The sequence below is a fragment of the Amblyomma americanum genome, chromosome 9 (assembly GCF_052857255.1).
Source record: "Amblyomma americanum isolate KBUSLIRL-KWMA chromosome 9, ASM5285725v1, whole genome shotgun sequence".
In the NCBI taxonomy this organism is placed as follows: Eukaryota; Metazoa; Arthropoda; class Arachnida; order Ixodida; family Ixodidae; genus Amblyomma; species Amblyomma americanum.
This window is the reverse complement of record NC_135505.1, coordinates 65936558-65959240: the sequence shown is the minus strand read 5'-3', so window position 1 is coordinate 65959240 and position 22683 is coordinate 65936558. Positions and strand designations below refer to the sequence as shown.

The 22683-nt window shown below is 43.4% G+C and overlaps 1 protein-coding gene across 1 annotated transcript; it reads left to right on the top strand.

Moving 5' to 3' along the window:
- Positions 1-1156: 1156 nt before the first annotated feature.
- On the top strand, positions 1157-13766 carry LOC144104058 (uncharacterized). Its single transcript, XM_077636843.1, has 2 exons — positions 1157-1453; positions 12862-13766. Exons 1-2 carry the CDS (start codon positions 1172-1174, stop codon positions 13516-13518), a joined length of 939 nt encoding a protein of 312 aa, XP_077492969.1. The 5' UTR covers positions 1157-1171; the 3' UTR covers positions 13519-13766.
- Positions 13767-22683: the final 8917 nt, after the last annotated feature.

Here is a 22683-nt window from a genome sequence, read left to right as displayed (position 1 = left end):
AAGTGCATTCAAGCAGACGAAGTTTCATTTATGACCTGAAGAGCGTTGCAGATTTGATGAACATTAAGATCCCGACTGCTTAATGGGGCCATTTTGATTACAGTATAGATGCTTGGAGGATTCAGGTTGCTAGAGCAGCATATGCCTTTTGAAACTCTCGCATAAGCCGATGCCTCTTATAAATACCAATAAATTAGCACACATTGCCTGATAACTAAATGTCATCGAAGTCGCGCCTTTCACTCGGCTGTAGCAGAAGCCTTTACGCGCCCTCAGAAGCGTAGGTGGTGAGTCGCTACACCAATGCGGCTTCTTTTTAAAAATTACCTCTCGCCAATAGAAAATGTAGTTTTCAAAATTTTTCATGCGTGGAAAAAATTAAGTGGCTTCACCATTTAGCTCTATTAGTTTTGTGAATTGCCGTTACCAACAAGGCATTTTTTTGCCGTTCATTATGGCTGTTCTCGCAGAAATCATGGACATTCGCAAAAAGAAAAAAACAACGAAATATAGTAGGATGGACAATTGGGCGAGTTAGTAAAGATTCATATATAAGTATCATATAAAGTAGGTGAAGGTGCAGTGCCAGCTAAATTTCGTCCACTTTCGCTGTTCACTAAACATGCACAATGCAAAGGCAGTTTTCAAATTTAAAGCGAACAGTGCTGTTAGAAATTTTTAAGAACACTGCTAAAATTCTTCAAAATTTTCTGCTGATAAGTGCTTCTGTTCTGAACCAGAACGATGTCAACTACGGTTTATCTTTAATGGCATGACAAGGCATCTCAATACTTGTCTACGTTGCGAGATAAATTTTTGCGGCAAGGAAAGGTTCCTGTAGAATATTTCACAAAAATACCCGCCTTATGACAATTGTTTAGACTGAGCAATGATAGGTAGGGTAAAAATATTTTCTTCAAAATCAGGCGTCTACACATCTGTCTAGACTCATCATAAATCTAAACTGTCACGGATTTGTGTCTTTTTTCAAAGCAAAAACAGAGCCGTTCCTGAAACGAAGGTGCCAGTGTCAAACCCAACCACCGATACGCCGGTACACCGGTTGCTGGCAGCTGTTATCACTGCCCGGGACGAGGTTTGGGCGTGTAAAGAGCTGCTTTAACGTGTTATCAGTAGAGGCTCAAAGTTCGGCATACCCCATACACGGACGATGTCGGAGCGCGGTGCATCGTACGTGCTCGTCGGATTCTCGAAGGAAATCGACTTTAGGCCGCTCAGATTTGTGAAGCCTCTTCCTGAGAACAGGATCTGCAGCGTGTGCAGGTACGTGCCCAAGACGACGTTCTTCCTGCCGTGTTGCCACGTCCTCTGCGAGCCGTGCTACGAGAAATGCAAGGCCAGAGGAGAAGCTTGTGCGTTGGACGCTCAAGGTTGCCCGGAGGAGGAAGTGGAGTGCAGAACACTGTCCCCGGAGAAGATCCTCGGAAAACAGGTACACAGTCGCTGTGGTTGAAACTCGCATTCGGACAGGAAAGGAGGAAAGCTCTAAGGCGCAGCAAGTGGAAAAACGTCCAACGTATTTAGCCTGCTTTTCTCTGATGAATACGAGTGCACAGTTCACCAAAAATCATTGCACATGTGACGTCGCAGAAACACTGGCTACATTTTGGTGTGAAGAAAATGTCGCTAATCGTAATAGCAACGATGCGTAGTGAATATTTTATTTTTTTAAAGATTAAGATGGTCATACCCGGCACTAGCGTCCTTTTAACCTGGCTCATATAATCAAGGATGTTGCGAGTATGTAACTCGTGTGGTTATTTCCAGCGGAATTTTTTTCGTATCACATTCAAAGAACCTTTTTTTATGGCGGTCCACTGACGCCGTGATTGCTTGCTTGCTGCTGCCGCGGGGAAGTTATCTATGCTGGCTAAAGACGAGAGGAGACATTCCGCGAGATATTGTAAATACAAACATAAAGAAAGGCTGACTCAAGCCATTTAAAATAGTTTGAGAGCGGTTTTTTTTAAATTCAAGTACTTGCTGCCGCTTTTGGGCTTCGTCGAGCTACACTTGACACTAGTTAGAGTGGCCCTCTCCACTTAAGGAATCGCCCTTCGGCACACCTTAAAACCACTTACTAGCCCATTGGAAGCCAGCGCTTGATTCCTCAACGCAGATGTCAGGAATATTTCTCGAATACTTCTGTGCGTCTTAACACACTTCCATCAATCACTCGGCTCTTTGCTTTCTTCCTGTATGAGTATAAAAGTATAATGAGAAGTTACACGTTTAAGAATAAAGGTGAACAATATAATGGAAACTTATTTTTCAAAAAGTGTGACAATCATACAAATGCACATTTTCAGTCAGGAAGAAAAAAACTACCATAGATGAACGAAATCACGATATCTTATATTCCAAATAGAAATATTGTGCATTTCCTTGATGTTGCGTGGTACTGAATTCGAAAAAGAAGTTTCGCTGCAGTTGATAGTTTGCAAATACATACTTCTTGGTTTACCCACAACGTAATTGCATGAAATGTGAATGTGTTTAATCAAATCGAGGTGGTTCATTACTAATAATTGGCAACTATGTAAAGTTTTCATGGATTTATTTCAAAGAGAAAATTAATTGTGAATTTTAAACATGCCTACCTAATGTTCGATATTATGATTTTCGAAGCAGCGAAGGAGGACTGATATGTTGTTCCTTAAATTCATATTCCTGAAAACCTAATTGTTTTGAAACGCGTATTGCTGGTGTAAATGCGTTGGGTGTTTGTTTCCCGAAGTAACTAGACGTTTTTATATGAGTACTTAAGAATGCACTGCAAAGATGAGAGTCTAGGATAACAAAATAACTAGCTTTGATTGAATTTATAATAGGGTATTGCGCCTTCTCTTGTAGAATAGTATTAATATTAAATTATGCAGACTGCAGAGAAATGTTCAACTGCAGAGAAAGTTGGGTCATCAACGTAAAGAATTATTTTAGTGTTGATGAAAACCGACTGTGCGTACGTGTTGCCCTAGTGCGAATAAGTAAAATATTACCAGTTTGTATTTAGAGGGACGGATAATAAATCATTTTTCTGAACTGACTCAAACATTGTCGGTTGACAAACTAATGCTATCTGTTTAGAATAACATGCCAAGGAGGCTAATTGAACGGAACTAGTTTTGTAAATTTTTGATCGGCACTACTAATCTATATGCAAAAAAAAGTTTATGAATCACTTCAGTAAAGAATACCGAAAGATTCAAGGCATTTGTAACACCTTTAGCACACTGCTTTAAAAGGAGCTGTTTTTCACGGCTGTGTAAATGTATATCTTTTTAATATGGCAGTGGTATTAAAAGCATGGTGCTCATTGATTATTATTAGCTACTATTCTCGTATGTGAATTGACGGAATTACACAGAAACTCGTATTTTTGAGGGTATTTACTGAACGGAACGTCTGCTAAGCGGACGACGTACGAAAATTAAAACTCAAATACTTTCGTGTTACTGAAATTTCTGTGAGGATTGGAAGTGTCATAATCGACACCCCAAAAATATTCTTGACTGAATTATCACTGACAGTTGGCTTCTGTAGACTGGTCACTAAGCTCAATTTTTTTCTTCCATTATTCGCTATGGCACTTGATAAAGTCTTTATTATTTTCTATTGTTTCTTGAGATCTCTTGTAGCACGTGCAATTTCAATTTCATTTTAGGCTTGCTCAGTGTTTTTAGAGATGAACATACCTTTCTGTATTATATCTTGTGTAGATGATGTGAAAAGCCCTTGAGTGGTGCTTTTTAAAACCTTTGCGCAGATTAACTTTTCTTTTGGACCGTTGTAACAAATCTTGTTGATTTTATTGGGGATATTGAGGCTTTTATGCGCCATAGCGACGCATTGGCTATGAAGGATTGTCTAGTGGAGGGTACGTGGTTTTTTTAGACCTGGTATTACAATTAAAACCTCAAACGTGACAACTATAACAAATGCATATCCGTATTAAAACCCTGTGACCGAACTTCAAACGAATGAAGAAAATCTGGCTGTCTTTGGTTTTTCTGTAAATTGGTCCAGTAGTTCTTGGCTCATACATAGAGCCATTCCTTTTTATTTTTTTACACCTTGTGAATTTCAGGAATCAATCAATCAATGAATTTTATTTCCTTAAAGACCCCTTTTTAGGGGTATTACATAAGGGGTGGGTACGTTTTATGTGATAGCAAGTAATCATGCGTTATGATGATGACAAATAGCTGTAGTCTCTACGCGCGAAGTTCGCGGGACAGGTTATCACTGCAATGCCAGCGGGAAGGCCTTTCCAGCCCGCGGCGGTGAGAAAAAAAATGAAGCTTGAAGGTGATGGTGCGTGCACGTGGACGGCTATTGCAGTTGACGGAAAGTGCAGTGAGATATGCGTGCCGGAGGGACCATGTAGGGCGCAGTTCGTAGATGGCTGTAAAAAAAACTTGTGGAATAATAAAATACTGGCTGTGCGGCGGTGCAGCTCAAGTGGCTGAATGCCTAAAAGAGATTTCCGATATGTAACACTCGTGCTATGATGGTATGAAGAATGAATAAATCTAACGGCGCGGTTTTGCAAAAGTTGTAATGCGTTGGTCAGATAAGCTTGATGTGGGTGCCAAATGGGTGAAGCATATTCTGATTTCGATTTCACAAGTGATTCGTAAGCTAATAACTTAACATCCACGGGCGCATCACGAAGAAGACGTTTTAGAAAACCAAGGGATTTGTTAGCTGACGAAATGATGTTATTTATAAGCTTTTTCCAGGAGAGGTCAGCGCACAAGGTTACGCCTGAATATTTGTATCATTCTACTGGCAGCACGGGAACGGAGTCGATATGATAGAAGGGCACGAGCGGGTTACGGCGACGATGAAACGAGAGTACGTTGCATTTTTGAGGGTTAAGTTCCATTCCCAGATTTTACACCAATCCTGAATCTTGTTAAGGTTGTTTTTGAGAGATAATTGATCAGAGATGTTGTTAACTGTTAGATAAAGAACACAATGGTCAGCAAACATGCGAATTTTACAGGAAACATGCGAGGGCACATTATTTATGTAAATTAAAAACAGAAGGGGACGTAGTACGGAACCTTGAGGGACGCCAGATGTTACATGAAGGAAGCTGGAAGTGCGTTCCTTTACAAAGACGGACTGAGTGCAGTTAGTTAGGAATTCTTTAATCCATTCAACAACATTAGGATCGATATTAAGGTGAGGTAACTTGTGTAACAGGTGTTTGTGAGCAATTTCGTTGAAAGCTTTTTTCAAACCAAGAACTATAGCGTCAGTTTGTAGGTTAAGATTTAGGTTGGCATGCAAGTCATGGATAAAGAGGGCTAGATGAGTATCACAAGAAAAGCCTTTCCGGAACCCGTGCTGCGCAGAATGAAAGAAATTGTTCGCATCCAAGTCGGCAATGATATGGGAGAATATGACGTGTTCCATGAGCTTGCAACGTACACTTGTTAAAGAAATGGGGCGATAATTTAATGAAGAATTTGTGTTACCGGATTTGAAGACTGGAATGACCTTCCCATTTTTGCAGTCTTGAGGAAGTTGGTCAGAAGAGAGGGACTGCTGAAATAAGAAGTATAAATATCTAGCACTGGTGGGTTTAGTATTCTTAAGAAATTTGGCGTTGATATTATCTAAACCAGCTGAAGAATAAAATTTCATTTTATCGATTAGTGGCAGGATTCCAGAAGTGTTAAATTCAATAGGCAACATGGAATCATCAAGAAAAGTGTTTGGCATTGGAAATGGCACATCAGATTCATTTGTGAACACTGACTGAAATCCAATATTGAACATGTGAGCACAATCGGCATGAATAAGTACGTCACCCGCTTCATTTGTTATACTGACATCGCGTTTGTGTTTTGAGTTGATAATGTCCCATAATTTCCGAGGATTAATGTGCAGAATTTTAGGCAAGTCCTTGTTAAAAAAGGAACGTTTAGCGTTCAGGGCAGATGAGTTATATGCCTTTTCAGCAGCGTCATACTTATCCAAGGCCATCTGGTTAGTTTGTGCTTTGGCTGCGCGAAGAAGACGCTTCTCTCGATTCTCCAGACGTTTAAGGGTTTTAGTGAACCATGGCTTCTGAGAATTCTCTCGGAAGGTGAACTTAGGAATGACAGATCAGTTAGTCACAATAATTTTGTTCTTAAATTCAGCCCAATTTTCTTCGATAGACCGACTATGGAAATAAGTGTGGAAAGATTCAAAGAAGGCATCCAGTTCACGATTGATCTCTGTATAGTCACTCTTGTACAAACGGATCGTCTTTTTGAAAATATGGCTCCGAAGAGGTAATGCTTTATTGGCATGAATTACTTCGTGATCGCTTATTCCAGGAAGAATCGTAACCGTCTTAACACTTTCGGGATGGCGGACGAGTAGTAAGTCTAAAACGGTAGCGTTCGTTTGCGTTATTCTTGTTTTAACTGGGATAACTTTTGTAAGGCCAAAGTTCAGGCAGACTTCTATGAATTTCTTGGCTTCCACCGTACCTGATGCTGTAATAGTGTTAGTATTCCAGTCAATATCCGGGAAATTAAAATCACCAATGAGAATTATGCGTGGCTTTTGATATTTAGCAGTAATTTCACACAACAAGTTAAGTTTCTCTGAAAAGTCCGGGGTTACGGTGCGGGTGGGGGGGGGGGGGGGGCTGCAACAAACACCAAGAAGTACTGACTGACGAGAACAACGGCAGAAAGGACACATTATTCGAGATCAGACGAAATGAAAACGATTTAAAATGGTAAATTATTAGAAAACCCAATGAGCACTGACCCGCTACGAGACCCCTGACGATCCTTACGGAAAAGCTTAACGTTCGATAAATCTGCCGGGATTTCACTGTCGTCTATTTCTTGAGTCAGCCAGGTTTCGGTTAGTACGAGGATATTGCTATTGGATGAGCGAAAAAGACTGGAGATTTCTTCCCTCTTAGGAATAAAACTGCGGGTGTTCGTGAAAACTACGGAAAATAAAGTGTGAACTGAGGTGTTAGTCGGGACGCAGACCTGGAGTGATGCTGTGGGGCGCTTTTTCTAGGTGGGTGCTATAATATTTCTTTGATATTTTCCGAGGTGTCGTCAAACACTTAACGTGCGCGGCCGATAAACAAGGTCTTGTAACTCAGTATATAAGCCGTAGATTTCCTTTTTGCAAAGGTGATAAGTTGGTTTCGAGCCTTCCTAACAGCAGGCGAGAAGTCCTCACCGGCGCTGTATCCAGTATCTTTGATTTTTTTTTCTATTGGACAGAATATTCAGCTTCGTTTTGTCGGAGTGAAATTTGACGATTATTGGTCTTATTTTGCCAAGTGTGTGACGGCCGAGGCGATGCGCGCGTTCAATATTCATTGGATCAACTGTTATATGTAGGGTATCGGAACAAAGACTGATTCCAGCTTCCTCAGATTGTGTGTAAGTTTCTGCAGAATCAGTGTCAAGGATGCCATAAAATATTACATTGTTCCGACGTGACCGGTCCTCAGCGTCATCAACATGAGCTTGAAGGTTCTTTATCTGAGCGCACATTTGCGTTGTCGCTGTCTCCATCGAGTCAAGTCGCGACTGCATCTCAGTGATAAGTTGGTTTTGTGCGTCAAGGACATACCTTGAGGCACAAATGCACCTTGTTGCTTGCAATCCAGAGGTTGTTCACGCAAACAGCCTACCCTAATTCTTGTTAGAAGCCAATACTCTGATTTGGCCGTACATTACGCGTCTTCTAACAGCCAATCTGTTCTTGCGAGCTTAAATGTTGTGATTATATTTAGATGAAGAAAATGGTGATTATTTCTTTACGGTGCAAAGGCATCTGTCTCCAAAGAGCGCATTAGAACACGGTGTTTTTTGCGTATTTAGGCCACCAGATTTCGCTCGTTAAGTAACTAGCTGAGACAAAGCATTCAAACTTGAAGCCAAATGAGGTCCCTAGGGCTTTGAATCATCCCATTAATAGAGCGTGCACACTTTCCTTGTACTGTTTTTAGCGTTGAGTACTGCTCTACGTAAGCTAGGCGCTTCAGCACTTTTTCATTTTGGAAATTTAATGAGGAACACGGTAATGTCATTGAGCGCTGCTGGCCGCTATCGATCCTTGAAATTTTTATTTCAACTCTCTCATATCGATATTGGCTTCATGAAGCTTCGCTTTTACATCATCATTAAGCTGCTTGTCAAGAACATACAGCTTTTGTGAAATCGGCGTCAGATTTGTTAATTTGTTTTTAAAGCTTGTCATTTGACAGTAGTGCAAATGAACAGCACAAAAATAACAGGTAAAACTAATGAAGTATATTGAAAATGTTGAAATCTCAAACAGCGAAGAAGGAACAAACGTTGTTGTTGAGATACCAGTTTCAAAATACTCGCGTTACAAACGAAATAACATCAGGAAAGGAGAGGAACACTCAGGTGTTTCATTTCCATTGAGGCATTCAAGAGAAGGGCAAATCCTGCTGCTTTGAGGTGATGTATCGATTACACGTAGATAGATATTGGTGAAAACTCCAGAAGGCGGGAGCACAGGCGCAACTCTAACAGAGGTGGACACGTTAAAAAACTCACTAAAACGTCAGCGGTCATCATTTTCGAGAAGGCAAGGGCACTTGCGGAATAAAGTGATTGGGATTAGGGTAGAAAGATTAGGGCAAGCGCCGTACGGCCATGGAGGACTGTGTTAAAGGGGACACTGAGGAGAACCCTATCAAATTTTTTTTGTTAGCAAAATCTGATAGTTCGGCATTTCATGGCTTTGTTGCCGCTTGTCCGGCAGGGAAAGATGCATTTATTTCAAAGAAATTTGGATTCGACGTTGAAAAAGTTTTTCCCGCTGCTCTGATTCAAACTCGACAACTCTTATGACGACACGGAGAACTCTTATGACGTCACAGGACAGATTGACGTGAACGTGACGTAAACGGAGACTCCGTGATTTCTGGCGGCTAGCGGTGCGGTCTAGCAGCTGCCGAAATGAAAGCTACCGCCGCCGCACGTTGACGGCATCTATCGGGGGTCGCTACCGTCGCTCTGTTTACGTTTGCACCGGCGTCTTGCCAGCGTTGCGATGGATCCCGTTCCCGAACCCGACGACGTAGTTCTCGCAAAATCTCCGGCCTGCATTTCAGCGACCTCAACCCCAAAGAGCGTGCGATGCTTTTGAGGGAGAACGGTTAGGTTAGGCGCCGGCGGGTCGTTTCCACCTTCCTCAGTGAGCAGCCGTTGCAAACTAAATATCATAACCCCAGTGCGGGGAGTCGCGAGGCGCCAGGACAAGGTCGGCGCGTTGCGCCCATCGGAGGCTGGCCGGGGCTTTGAGGCCAACGGATTGGGATTCCTTGAACGGCGCGGTTGCACGGGCCAGCAGGCGGCGTCGAGGTCTCCCACGGTTGCAGGGGCCAAGTTATTTATTTATTTTATTGCCAGAAAAAACGGATAGGTGCTCAAATAGGTTGCGTTTAAAGTGGGCGCCTTGAAACTAAAGCCGACGCACGACGCTTCAACGGCTTCCGCTAGATCCAACGGGTCCACTGGATCGGGCTCTCTCGCCCACTTGCATGTACCTTCGTATGTGTACCATGAATGGATCAAATTAGCCGAGAGCTCGAAAAGAACAGCTCCGCCCAACTGCCGAAGTTATTGAACTACGTCACAACGTGCACCTCGCCGCAGAGCCGAATCAGTCTGGCAGGGCCGACGGCGGCTGGCGCACTCGGTGCGATATAGAAACATGCTCCAAGTGTCCCCGCCAGTGCGGTCAGAGTGCGGCGAAGCCGCCGAACGCGTCGGCGGTCAAGCGCAGTTGGAGTATAGAGGGTCTCGCTTTGGCCGACTAACGTCGCCGTGCAGCGCGTGCGCGTGTGTTACGCCGGAGCATAAACGCGCCATAACAGAGCCTGCGCTTAATCGCTAACCAATGTATTCGTTGACAACATCTATAGGAGCCACTGAAAAACCCCGCCCACTCACTGAATAAAAAAAAAAAAACTGTGCCGAAGTTCGGAATTGAACCAGGGCTTTTGGCGCTTGAGGCCGAGACGCTACCACTCCACCACGACGGCTCAAGTAGCAATTGTCAATAAAGGCGCATCTAGTGAATGCACTATTCCGATGCAGAAATCTCCGCGCTTTCGCTACGTATATCCTGGCCTAACAGAGCTAGGCCATCAGCAATTTTTCTGAACTGCCTTGTACCTTGTCTCCCGTCCCTAATAAACGATTTCCGTTAAGTAGTTTAAAGTGGACTGGCACAGCCGGGAATGTTTCGCCGGGCGAGAGTGCGAAGACACAAGTGCTGCCTTGTACGATTACCGACCATCGTGCCATCATAGTTTTTCATCGACCGTGGCGATCATCTGACAAACCTTAACAAGCTCCTTCAAAGGTTAACTAGCACTTGAACCGGCACTTGGAGTTCCTCTGCTGTTCGGCGCTTGTAAATCAAGGCGCGTCAAAAACAAAACCACGGGGCACGCAAACCTCATAGACGCGAAGCGCTTTAAAAAATCGAAACTCTCCTGACCGCCTGTGGCGCCACCAAGCATCGGTTTTCTTTGCTTCCAACATTCAGGTTGCCTTTTGTCTGCCTTTTTTGTGTGATAAAAGTACACAATCGGTTTTAAAACAAAACTTACTTCAATATTAAACCGCCCCATCTTCCTTTGTCAGCCTGAGAGATTCGCGCCCCATGTAGGAAGAAAAATTCCTACAAGGTGGCGTCTCTTGTCCTAAGACGTCACTACGCTTGTACTTGCGAGTTTGGCCTGTGGCGGCGATACCTGTATTTTGGTTCTTGCTATTTTCTACCTTACAAGAGCTTTGTTTTCAGTAAGAGCGGCGTTTTTGTGATCAGGAGCTGGTATTCTATCGATACAAGCCAACTTCAATTTCTCCTCACGGTCCCTTTAAGGCCGGCATTTGTCACGTCCCCGAAGGCACCTGCGCACAAGCACTTCCAGAAGTCGTAAGGTGTGAAAAGCAAGGAGGTGTGGAAGCATATAAATACAAATGCCGCTTCTGTGCGAATGACGCTTGGCTCATTTTCAGCTATTTACTGTGACGAGACGACTAGGATTTACTGGTCGCTTTTTATATCTAGTTAATTATTGCGAATGAGTCAAACTGTTTCATAGCTGCGTTAAAAACTAGCTTTGTAAACTTTAGCTACTTCGAAGTGTGATCAGTGCTTCTTTAAGTGTACCATGCCTGTTTCATTTTGTTTCCTGAAAAACACCTCTTTTCTTATGCCAGTGTACCTACCTGCAGTGTTACTGAATAAAATGAACACGTTGAGCTTAAAAGACGGTGAAATGGGCCACGGCATGAAAGGTACGTGGCCAGATGTGCGAAATGTAAGCCCCACCAATGCACTATGACCGCTTAACATGGCCTGCTTCAGCCTGTGGTGCCTCCCCGCGCTCTAATCGAGTAGGTCGGCATAAATCTAGTCGAGTAAGTCGGCATAATGGGCATGCTGGGCAGTTGTGTCCCCAATAGTTCGTGAAAATTTAGGTGTAGCCGCATCGAAAGACAGGCGGCAGCTTTCCGAAAGCGTGTTATTACCACGCGAACTTAAGCTTGCCAATGCTTGCTTTTTATGCTCAGCGAGTTGGGTTTCAGTATAGAAATTCTGATTTAAGAGAGAGAGAATTGACTGCTTTAAAATAAGCGACTTCTGTTGAATTTTTAAACCTTACATATTTGCAGGTTGTATGCTGTAATGGTCCCTTTTGCATTTAAGAAACGTATGTTATGTATTTTTTGCTCCTGGCATTTAAAACTACAGGTGAGTAGGTGGCAAAATATGCATCGCTTAAAAGCCGGCACGATGATTAGCGTGTTCCGCGACACCTTCACCACAATCGCGTTCACGCATCCGCTCCGGGTAGCCGCTATCCTCACGGCTGATAAAGAGTGGCAGCATACGTAACGGTACTATGGGCATGAAATGTGAGGGAAGAAAACAAAAGGATAAATAAGCCAACCTAGATTACTGAAATGCTCCTGATTCCGTGTGCTTTCACCCTTAGCAGTTGGCACAAGCTGGATGCCAAGGCCTGTGGCGATGTCGAATGCCACGGGCTACACTTGCTGTATTTTGGTCCTCTTCCTTCCTGTCCTTCCTGTAATATCTCAAGATACACAGTGCCTGCGGTTAGAGGAGACTGGCAGAGACCACTAGATGAACAGTGGTGTTCTAGGTAGTCTTATTTATTATGACAGTCGTTATCCTACGCCACCAGAGCCCTGCCACGAGACATGGCGGTCTATTTAAGTCATGGGAGCAGAATATATCACAGAATGTAACGTGAAAAGCAATACTTAGAGCCAAACAATTTGACTGATTGGTTGACACCAATCGACTGATCACACTTCATAAAAGTGTGTTACGTATCTCGCTTTTATTGTCATATAATTCCTGCTCAGCTTTTTTTAGTTGGGTCTGCGTTTTCCTCAATTGCTGCACTGAATGTGTAGTCAACAAGGAGATCAGAGTAATTGCTGAGCTTTCGATAGTGTGACTTTTTTCAATGGCGTCGACATGGGCACGGTAATATGGACTTAAAGTGGTGCGATTTGTGCCTGTGTAAATTTTTTCGTCAAAAAAGTGTTTGGGCGAATCGTGGTTTTCAGTGAATGTTTTGAATGTGTGGGGGCGGATACACCAAAGCAGCTTGTATGCTCTGAAATATAACACATATGATGATGTTTTCCAGGTGGGCGATCCACGTACCAATTAGAGCCGTACATTTCACGCAATTGAAGGCACACACACCACATCTTCTTGTCAGTGCCGCAGATAATCTACAGAAGCTTTATTAAGCAGTGTTGTTTAATTTTTCAGGTGAGTTGCTGGAACAGACGGAACGGCTGTGAAGCAGTCAACGACGTTTCGACGATACTGAAGCACTTCCATACGAACTGCGGGTTCCACTCTGCGCGCTGCCCGAAGTGCGCGGCCCATATTCTTCGAAGAGACCTAATTGCACACCTGAAATCACAGTGCAGTGAACAAGTTTTGCTTAAAAATTATTCAGCAGCTTGCAATGCAACTCTGGCGAGGGAACAATACCTCATCAAGGTTTCACTGCGGGGCATCAAGGACGGATTGCAGAAGGTGTCAGAAGAGTGCGTCTTCCAAAGGGCAAGTGTAACTCAGGTTAGCACAGCACATCGGCGAAGTCTCATGCTAATCTCCCATGATGCAGCTGCACTAGAAGAAATAAGAAAAGGCGTCGAAAAAGTATTGAATGCTCTTGAAGGAATCAACGAAATCCACGATCACCAAGAGGATGAAACAGAAAAGCTGAGAGATATTCTTGAAGAAACCATCAAAGAGTTAAGAATGACATTTGTGGCTATGGCGACTCTTCACGTCACAGATATAGAAAGCTTTGACCGATTGGGAGCAGATACAAAAAATGTCCTTTTTGACGCCTTAGAAGGATATCTTGCTATGGCAGCCCTTTTTCGCTCTTGTCAGTGCTGCGTTCTAATTTAGAAATTTTGCTCGCCACTGCAATGGACTCATCGTCTGAATGAGAAATGCAATGTTATCCTGGTCACCGGAGAAATCCTAGTCTGAAATGTACCCAATAAAGAAGTGTTATTTTGTAAATGTTATTCACTTTTTTTGGACGTTTACTTCCAAAACTTTTGCTAGAAGAATGCTGTAAATTAGAATGTTCTATTATTGACTCTTCCTTAAGACCGATAGAAGGTCATCAGGAATATAGAACTGCCGCAGTTGATAAAATAAAAGCAATATCTTCGTGCTTATATCAACTCTTCATCCTCTAGTTTGCTTTAGGTGCCAATAAATAGGCATTTTTCGACGAACTGGAAGCTAACAACTTACAAAGGCAGATGGCCCCCGATAGACATAAGAAATTTGACCCGCGCTTTGGACTCGCGGCCACGCTTGCTTCTTCAAGCAGTGAAAAAGGGCCAAAGAGCTGCACAAATGCAATGAAATAAAAAGAAACTGCTATTGCAAACGCCTCCACGAAAGAACTAGTCATTTCTTATTCCCGTGACTTATTTTCGGATAATTCTGTTCACTCAACTTTATCATACGCAACTTACGTTTCGTATCCTGCTAAACATTGATTTTGGCTCAAAATTGTAAAAAATTAAAAAGAAGGTAGAAGATTGTGGAGAGGCAGCTGATTTCCTGGCTGGAAGTTTTGGTGTAAAAAAATACGAAAAAAATGTTCACTTGCTCAAGAAGAATCAACCGGATGTCTTGACTTTTTGTCTCTTACGAAACGCAACGCTAATGCATTGTACCAGAGAACCGAATAATAATTAATGTTAATTTTTGATTTTTTTTTAATAAAAGCTTTTCCCATGTTCCGCCAAGCTCGCTGTTCAACCGGAAGCTTTGGTGGAAAGATGGGTGGAGTTATCGAAAAGATTAGCTCTTGGAGTTGACACCATAAAGGCTACAGTACCGCGGGCGCAGATTGTGGTAACTGTTAACGCGGTAACGTGAGAACTGTTCTTCGTGAAATAAGGAAAGTTGAGCCAGGAGAATAGGTTTACAGCGATATTACATAACGTGCTACTTCCGCAGCCATGCACGAGGGTGGCAATGGTAAACGCCCTCAAGTTTCAGTTGCACTACACATAAATATCCCCGAAACCGGAAGATTGGAGAGTTGTGAACTTAGCTGAGTTGGTAGTGCACCGGATGCGAAATTCGGAGGTTATGGGTTCGAATTGCACCGGTGGCGTGTTATTGTTTCTTCTTCGGCTTTTATTAATCTCTCATTGATGAAAAGCACCAAATAACGAAGACATCCCCTATGGTCCTTGATTTCAATGGCTGTTGGCTTTCGTCACGTGCGTCATAACGAGCACGTCTACCCATTTCATTATCCATTGCTAGAGTAGTTAAATTTTACACGGGGTACAAAAGCAGGCAAGGAAAGGAGAATATTGTTAAATGTCTCACTGACGGTGCAAAATAGTTTGTCGACGACGCCGATATTATTTTATAATAAGCATGATTGGCCACAACTAAGATCTCGCTGGACGCACAGAATATAACGTGAATTTTGTAGCAGAAGACGCAGCTTTGAGAAGATGAAATAAGCCAAAAATTAGAACTTTATAGTCAAAGGAAACTGGAACTAAAGATCCGCGTCAAAGGTGGCTTAAAGCAGCCCACTCATCGCTGGGTGGTTGAAGTTCGCGTTGCCACTACAGGTGGCCCAAGAAAGTCGCGGCGCCATAAAAGCTGTCTGGGTAAAAAGACTTACGGAAAGCTAGAATGGATGAAAAATGCCAAGAAAAATGTTTATATTAAATTACTTCAGTTTTTTATGTGAGACACTTAGGAGCGACGATAGGGTATTCTCCCCCAAAAAAGCAGCAACACAGGACATTATAGCAGAAAGCAGCTCAGATCTAGAAAAAGGCGGAGGAACATATTTCTGAATGAACAGCGTTAATGATACAAGAAATTCCATACTACTTTAAAGATGCACTTGGTCCAAGAAGCAAGCAAATGTTGATAAAAAGTTCGAAACAATAATAAAAAAGGAAAAAGTTCCGGACAGCTGACGACAGAGAAGAATAAATTTGGCTTATAAAAGAAAAGGAGATAGGACGAACACAAAATCCGTCAGACCGATTAAAAACATTATTATATACAGGCTGCCAATGCAGGCAACGCAGTTATAAAGGCAGGTACGGATACAAAGTAAAAACTGTTAGGAGTTTAACGTAGTTAAACCGAGTAGACTCGCGAAAGCGCGGGTTCATTCTTGAATTGGAGGGACCACTTAAACTCCGCCGTAGGGACATGACATAATATCTTTGGCGGGTTGATGCTCATGTATTCAAACTTGGTCATTCTCTACTTATTATTCATACATGTCGGCTAGTCCTCATGCCTCTACAAGCGCAGTGGCGCAGCGGCTTAGAGGCGCGCCTGTGCACTGGCAACTGGCTGTTACCATCGCAGCCACCGGCAGGGCGTGCACGACCCATGTTTTTCTCCCCAAGGAACCTCTGCCGCAGCGCGCGCGACGCTCCTCCCAACTGATCACAGCTTACCTAAGTTACTACCTGACCTTGCCCGTGTAGCTCGGGTAAGGTTAAGTGGTGCTTGGGTTGCGTACCAACGGCGCAAGATCGTACGTACATACGTGTTCGAACGGTGATCCAACGTACGGCGCCAAGGTTCTTGGCCGGTGTTGGTGTGCGTATAAGTGCTTTCGCACTATTAAGAGGCTCGGAGAACTTGAGAACGGTTATGAAGCGGTAGACGCTTAGATGATAATCAGTTAATGCTTGCTCAACGCATAGAAATAGCTCTGTAGAAAACGTCTGTATTTAGCCTTCTTATAGATAAGCAGTGCGTACGGCAACGTCAATAGAGAATTCCAGCAGAACATATTAAAGGATGGAGCTATCGGTAATGAGGTAATTGATTCCCTGAATGAACTATACCGAAGCAATAAAATTGAAATCGCTTCGGATGAGATAAAATGTTACAACTGCCGAGGTAAGCAAAGTACTAAGGCAGGCTTCAGCTATATCAACGCTGCTCTTCATGCTTTATGTGATAGATATGAAAAAAAAGGCTACAAGACAATAAGCTTGGGTATATTCTAACGCACAGACTAGGCGGAAAGTTTGCAGAGCAGCGGCTCTCTTCTTTACTATAAGTGGACGATATTGTTCTATTAGAAAGCTTCGCATTTACTTGTTAATCATTGTGGAGAAGAAGGAGACTCTTTAGGTTTCACTTTAAGTGCAATTAAGTAATGCCGAGTGATTTTAAAAGATACAGCAGATAAATTGCCTATACTATAATGCCATGGAATATAAAAAGTGGCAGATTACAGATACATTGGGGCATGGGTTAACGGAGGACAGGTATACACGGAAGAGACATGAAGACACTGTAAGTGAAAAAGGGCGGGCAGATGCTGCAATTATGAAGATAGGACACTATGTGGCCCCGCAAGTGCTGACAGGCATTTGATAAGTAATTTTTGTGCCAGGGCTTACTGTTTGTAATTCGGTTTTGTGTGTAAGGGCAGAAGTTCGGTCTGGAAGAGAAAAAAATGACAGAACTGTTAAAAGATTAGTGCTAAATGCCCACAGCGAAACCACAAGCAAGCATTTGGATGTGGGCTAGACATCGCTCGCCACACGGTAAGCTCAAAGTAAAACACTATGTGAAGAACGCATCAGGAAATAGGACGATAACACGTCAGCAGCCGGTAATGTATTAAATCTTTACAAAGATAGAGAGTACTCCCAGTGGCAGAAAAAAAACTAACCATTATGTATTCCATAAACAAGAACGGTAAAATGAAGACTCTTAAGGGACCGGTGAAAAAAGCTAAAGTTGAGAACTGCTTAAATTCAACGAAAAGAAACAATCTGTAAAACTGCATAGAAATTCGAAAAGCCAAATCAGGAAGGAAGCGTTCTGCGAAAACTTAAGAGGCAGGACAGTATTCTTTGAAACTAGATCAGGATGCCTCGAATAGCGTAGCTAGCTGCAAGAATAAATTTAACCGTGAAGCTGACTTATGTCTAGTGTGTGGTAAATGCGTAGAAGAAATTGAATATCATATACAAGCAGGTGTTTCGGGGTAGTCCACCACTGGTTTTAAAATATATGGTTTTTGAGGTGAACAGAAGCTTTTTACGGCAATACCAGTGTTGGAGGGCGTCGAAAAACCGGCTAATCATATAAAAGTGGAAAGAGATACTCTAAAATCCCATGGTTAACTAGTAACGATATGCGTGTGATAATATTTCGAGATTTATAGTCGGCACTTAGTAGTAGCAATAACACTTCTGAAAGTTTCGAAAACGCGACTGCCCTCGCCGCTGAGACTCAACTAACTTGGGCCATCAAACACGGCATTCGAAAACTGGGCGCCTGCTTGGAGAGCAAAGCGACGTCATTCAAATCGCGACACTTCCTGACTCGCGTACCACGTGACATTCTTTGCCACGTCCGCTCTCGAGCAGCGAAATGGGGAGAACAGGGGCGCAACTCAACACGGGCGGGACAGCGCCTGTGCAGATGTCGCCCATGGGTGGTCGTATGCGACATCAGTATACAGGTGACACGCGATCAAACAAGATTTGACGGCAAGTTAAAAACGGAGCACTAGGATTTCAATATTATTCAGGCGGCATAATGTGATCCTCAAGCCTTTTTTTGTGCGCAATTGTGTGCTGCGCAGCCTGACTGCAAAAAGATCCAAGTGACAAATCTGACGGAATGCGTGCGTTCCATGCAGAAGTTTTCGGAGCGTTGTCTTCATTGGAGTGCGTTTTTTTTAATCATTGCAGACTAGAAGGCAAAAAGTTTTGTTTTACACATTACCAACATTTTGCATACAAACACATTTTAAGCCTCACTAGGTGCCAGGAACTGCAAGAAGAGAACGTGAAATGCTACCAGGACTTGGAACTGTTTCAAAAATAGAAAAAAATCCAAATTTTTTACTTCCTGGTTGATAACGCGCTAAGCGCAACAAAATTTGTCCACGTACTGCTGCCTAGCTCTTGTTAATACCTGAGACAAAAAGTAAACTATAAGATCTGAGGCATTTTGTGGCATCCCGGGCTAGCATAACCATCGGTACGAGTGAGTGGTCAAGTGCCTCGAGCTGGTCACGTAAACACGCGTTTACTCTTCTTGCCCCGGGAAAACAGGCAACTTCATGGTGGTGTCCGCAACAATTTAATTCACCCACAAAATAATTTTGATTGAGCGCAGATAAGCACCGTGCAGCTGAAATAACTCTTTTATTGATGCCAAAGAAAGTCAGGCTCTCTATCACCCACTAAGAAAAAGAATACCAGATTAGAAAAAATTCAGAGTCTCCTACGGAAACTCGCAAAATAGTTATTTGTTCTTCATTCAGAAAGAACTGGCAGCGCCACATGCATTACTGCAGGGGGCAAAGAGATCTGTAAACTCCTTTCACAGAGCTACGGCGCACCACATCCGGATGTAAACTGTTTCAGTCAGTAGTGGTCCGAACAAAAAAAAAATTCAGAAGATTAGTCCGGGCGGTGTAAAGTCGAACTCTACATTTGTGATCTTCTCGAATGGGGCGCATGAAGATAAGAAGACGCACAGCTTCCTGTTTCATTGTGGTAAATAGAGTAAAAAAGTTTCAGCCTTAGATTTTTTACATGTTCTCAAAGCGCCGTCCAGCCTAGGTGTTTCTTTAGTACAGTGAAACTGAGAAAGCGATCGTACTTTCCCAGGACGAACCAGCACGCAGCAAGAGACTGGACTCACTCAAGTGCATCAATATTGTCACGAAGTCGTGGTTGCAATCCGGAAAGCAGAAAGACGGCGAAAATGGCGTCTAAACAAAACTCTTTGTTTGTACTGACTTTCGCCCACACTGGACTGAATCGCTCAGCGCCGGCGTAGCAACAAGCGTGCTCGGTCGTCGTCTAACAGAATGCCCGCCGCTGTCGGCCGTTCTGAAATTAAAGCTGATAGCGAACTTTCGAGATGCTTCGTGCAAAGTAAATAAAACATTCTGGAACAACGTAGAATCGGCTCCGCCTGGCTGCGATCAATCGAGATAAATCTAATCGCGACTTGCATCGCAAACAAAGCGATAAAGTGGCGTGCCGGCAGCTTTGGATAATGAACAAACAAACACTACAATTGTTCGCGGCACTACTTCCCTCTCAAAGAAGTATCGACCCGATACTTTAAAACAAATAATACGGCTAGAAACAAATAAAGCGGAATGCGCAGAAATAAACACCGAGTGTGGAAACAGCGTCGTTTAGCGCGCATAATAGGGTTTTAGACAGACGACAGGTACAAGTTCTGGTCGTACGCGGCGTCGCTGAGATGCTGTTATTGCCTCAGGGATAACTTCACAGTCCAGTTGACTTAGCTGACGAAGAGCCTCGTACGGGCCGAAATAGCGGCGCAAAATCTTTTTACCCAATCCGCGGCGGCGATACCGGCATCCCAACCCAGACTTGGTCTCTTGGCTTGTATTCCGCGTCGAATCTTCGCAGGTTGACGGTTCTCCTCGCTGCTGGTCTTCAGTTCGTAGTCGGGCAAGTCTTCGGGCTTCTTCTGCGCGCTGAAGGTGGGCGGTGACGCCGACGTTGTCATCTTCGGTAACGTTGAGCTGCATGGCGTCTAGCGTGGTCATGGCCTCCCTGCCATGGGCTAGCTTAAAAGGCGTTATCTGGGTGGTCTCCTGCCCTGCGGTGTTTTAGACGAAGACGACGTCAGGCAGGATGACATCCCAGGTCCTCTGTTCGATATCGACATGCATGGTGACCATATCAGTGATGCTTTTGTTCAGACGTTCCGTCAGTCCGTTGTTCTGCGGAGGGTATGCAGTTGTTGTCCGGTTGCTTGTTTAGCTGTAACGCAGGGTGGCTTGTATCAGTTCCACCGTGAACGCTCTTTCTCTGTCCGTGGTGACCACCTTCAGGGGCGCCGTGTCGCAGAAGATTAGAAGAATGCAATCCACGAAAATCTTGGCGGCTTCAGCCGCTGTTCCGTTCGTTAGGGCTTTTGCTTCGGCGCAGCGAGTCACGCTTGCCGCGAATTTCTGTAAAGTTTTTTGTTCATTCTTCGAAGCGGCCGGCACGCCGCTTTATTGGTTTTTCGCGATAAATATGGTCGCTTCTCGCATCACAAATAAAGCGATAAAGCGGTGTGCAGGCAGCTCTAAAGAATGAGCAAAGAAATACTACAAAGATTCGCGGCAATATGAACACGGTGAACCGAGTCCTGCACAGGACAGGGGTACTGAAGAATGGGCCTAACATGGGAGGATGATACGGGGCCTCTTTTAGTTTAGAGTCTTACTTATGTTCTTTAGATTACGTTCGAAGAGTCTGATGCATGGTTCAGCTGTACTAATTGCACTGTTAACCTAGACTGATCATGTGCCTTCTGCTTAAAAAAATGCACTACAAAATATTTTTAAGTAGATTGACTTTTTAGGACCCACCGTGGTGTCAATATTGATTAGTTGAATTGCATTTTTTTTGTAGAAGAATACATGTATATATTTTTTCACGTTCAATGTCATCTGCTTTTTAACGCGTTGTATTTCAACACGCTTCAGATCATTAACTAAATATGTGTCACTAATATATATATTTAAAAGAAAAGTGACCCTAAAACAGGACCTTGAGGCACTCCCGACGTAACAGATACTAGATCTGAGGTTATGCCATTGTCTACTACTTGTTGTTATATTAGGTTTTCATACTCAGTGAAGGAAAGCGCACTTTTGCTGTACCTAATTGTGACAACCGGTTTTAATCGTATAATGTGGTTAATTAGGGTAGTTTGAAACCATGTCTAGTTTTCCTCAATGGTCGGAAAGAATATTCAACTGACAACTGCCCAGAAAGACGTTAATTTGAGATTGATCTGGTCAAAATTATGTCGAACACCTTATCAGCTCGTAAGTGGTTTTCCTTTTGAGAATACAGTGACTGATGCACCCAGTAATAATGTCAGGATTCAAAAAGACCACTTAGGTGAAATATTTTAGAACAAGCATCGATATTATTGGTTAGAATCAATAAGAAAAAACATACTCGCACTTGTTCCGAACACGAACGCGTTTTAACCAGCTTTAGCGCGGCTTTCCACAGAGCATTCCAAGCATCACCCTACCAGCATTTTCGACACATCACACAACGTCAGACATAAGAAGCGGAAAAGAGATTGGCAAAAATTTACTTCTTTTTTCTGATGTCTCTTGCGCCATGCTGGTTAGAACTTCGATTAAAAAAAATAGTAACGACTGCTTACGCGAACGCTGGAACGAGTGAGCTGCACTAGATTGTTCACGATAAGAGTAATACCTTTGTCACACGGGCAAATTTAGTGACACTTTCACGAAGTGCACTTTCTTTGAGCGAAGGACACTTTCGGTGAGCGCTGTCACATGGCAAAAAGAAGTGTCAGTTGAAAATGATATCAGTTACCATAGATGTCGCAACACTTTGTCAAAATCAATTTATTTTCGCGTAATTGTTTAGTTAGTACATTTTTATTGCCAATATAATTACTACAAGCTAATTTCAAAGCTATCTCAATACCTCATTACATGCTGTTCAGTAGAAAATGCACCACGATCCGAAACAAGTAAGAGATGAATCCAATATAGGCGAAATTGGCGGAACCGGCCAACAGGGCGACAAGGCAGGTGGAAGAATTCATGTGCTTCGCAGCAGAAGTATGCTGCATACGTGCTCAGGCTCGCAATGCATTGATGCGCCTTAAGCTTGATATTGAGTCACAAGCACGCGAGTCGCGAACCCTCGAAGAACAGCTGCAGGCGAATGTCTTGCCATCATCGTTGCTGTGGCCGAAAGTAGTGTGCCCAAGATTATTTGAGAACGTTGGGTCCTGGACCAAACAGAAACGCAGTTCGAGGACACTTTGCTCAATCTGGGAGAAAACCACTTCAGGCAGTGCTTCCGGGTATCCTCTACGACGTTCAGATACCTGATAGAGTCATGCACGGCCGACCTCGAACGTGTGGACACGACATCAGAAATGTGAGATCTGTTGAAAAATGCGTCGCTGTTGGATCGTACCGCCTCTGCTCAACAGCGAAGGGCAGAAGTGTCGCGTATCTTTTCGCTGTATGCCGCTCCTCCGTGAATGTGG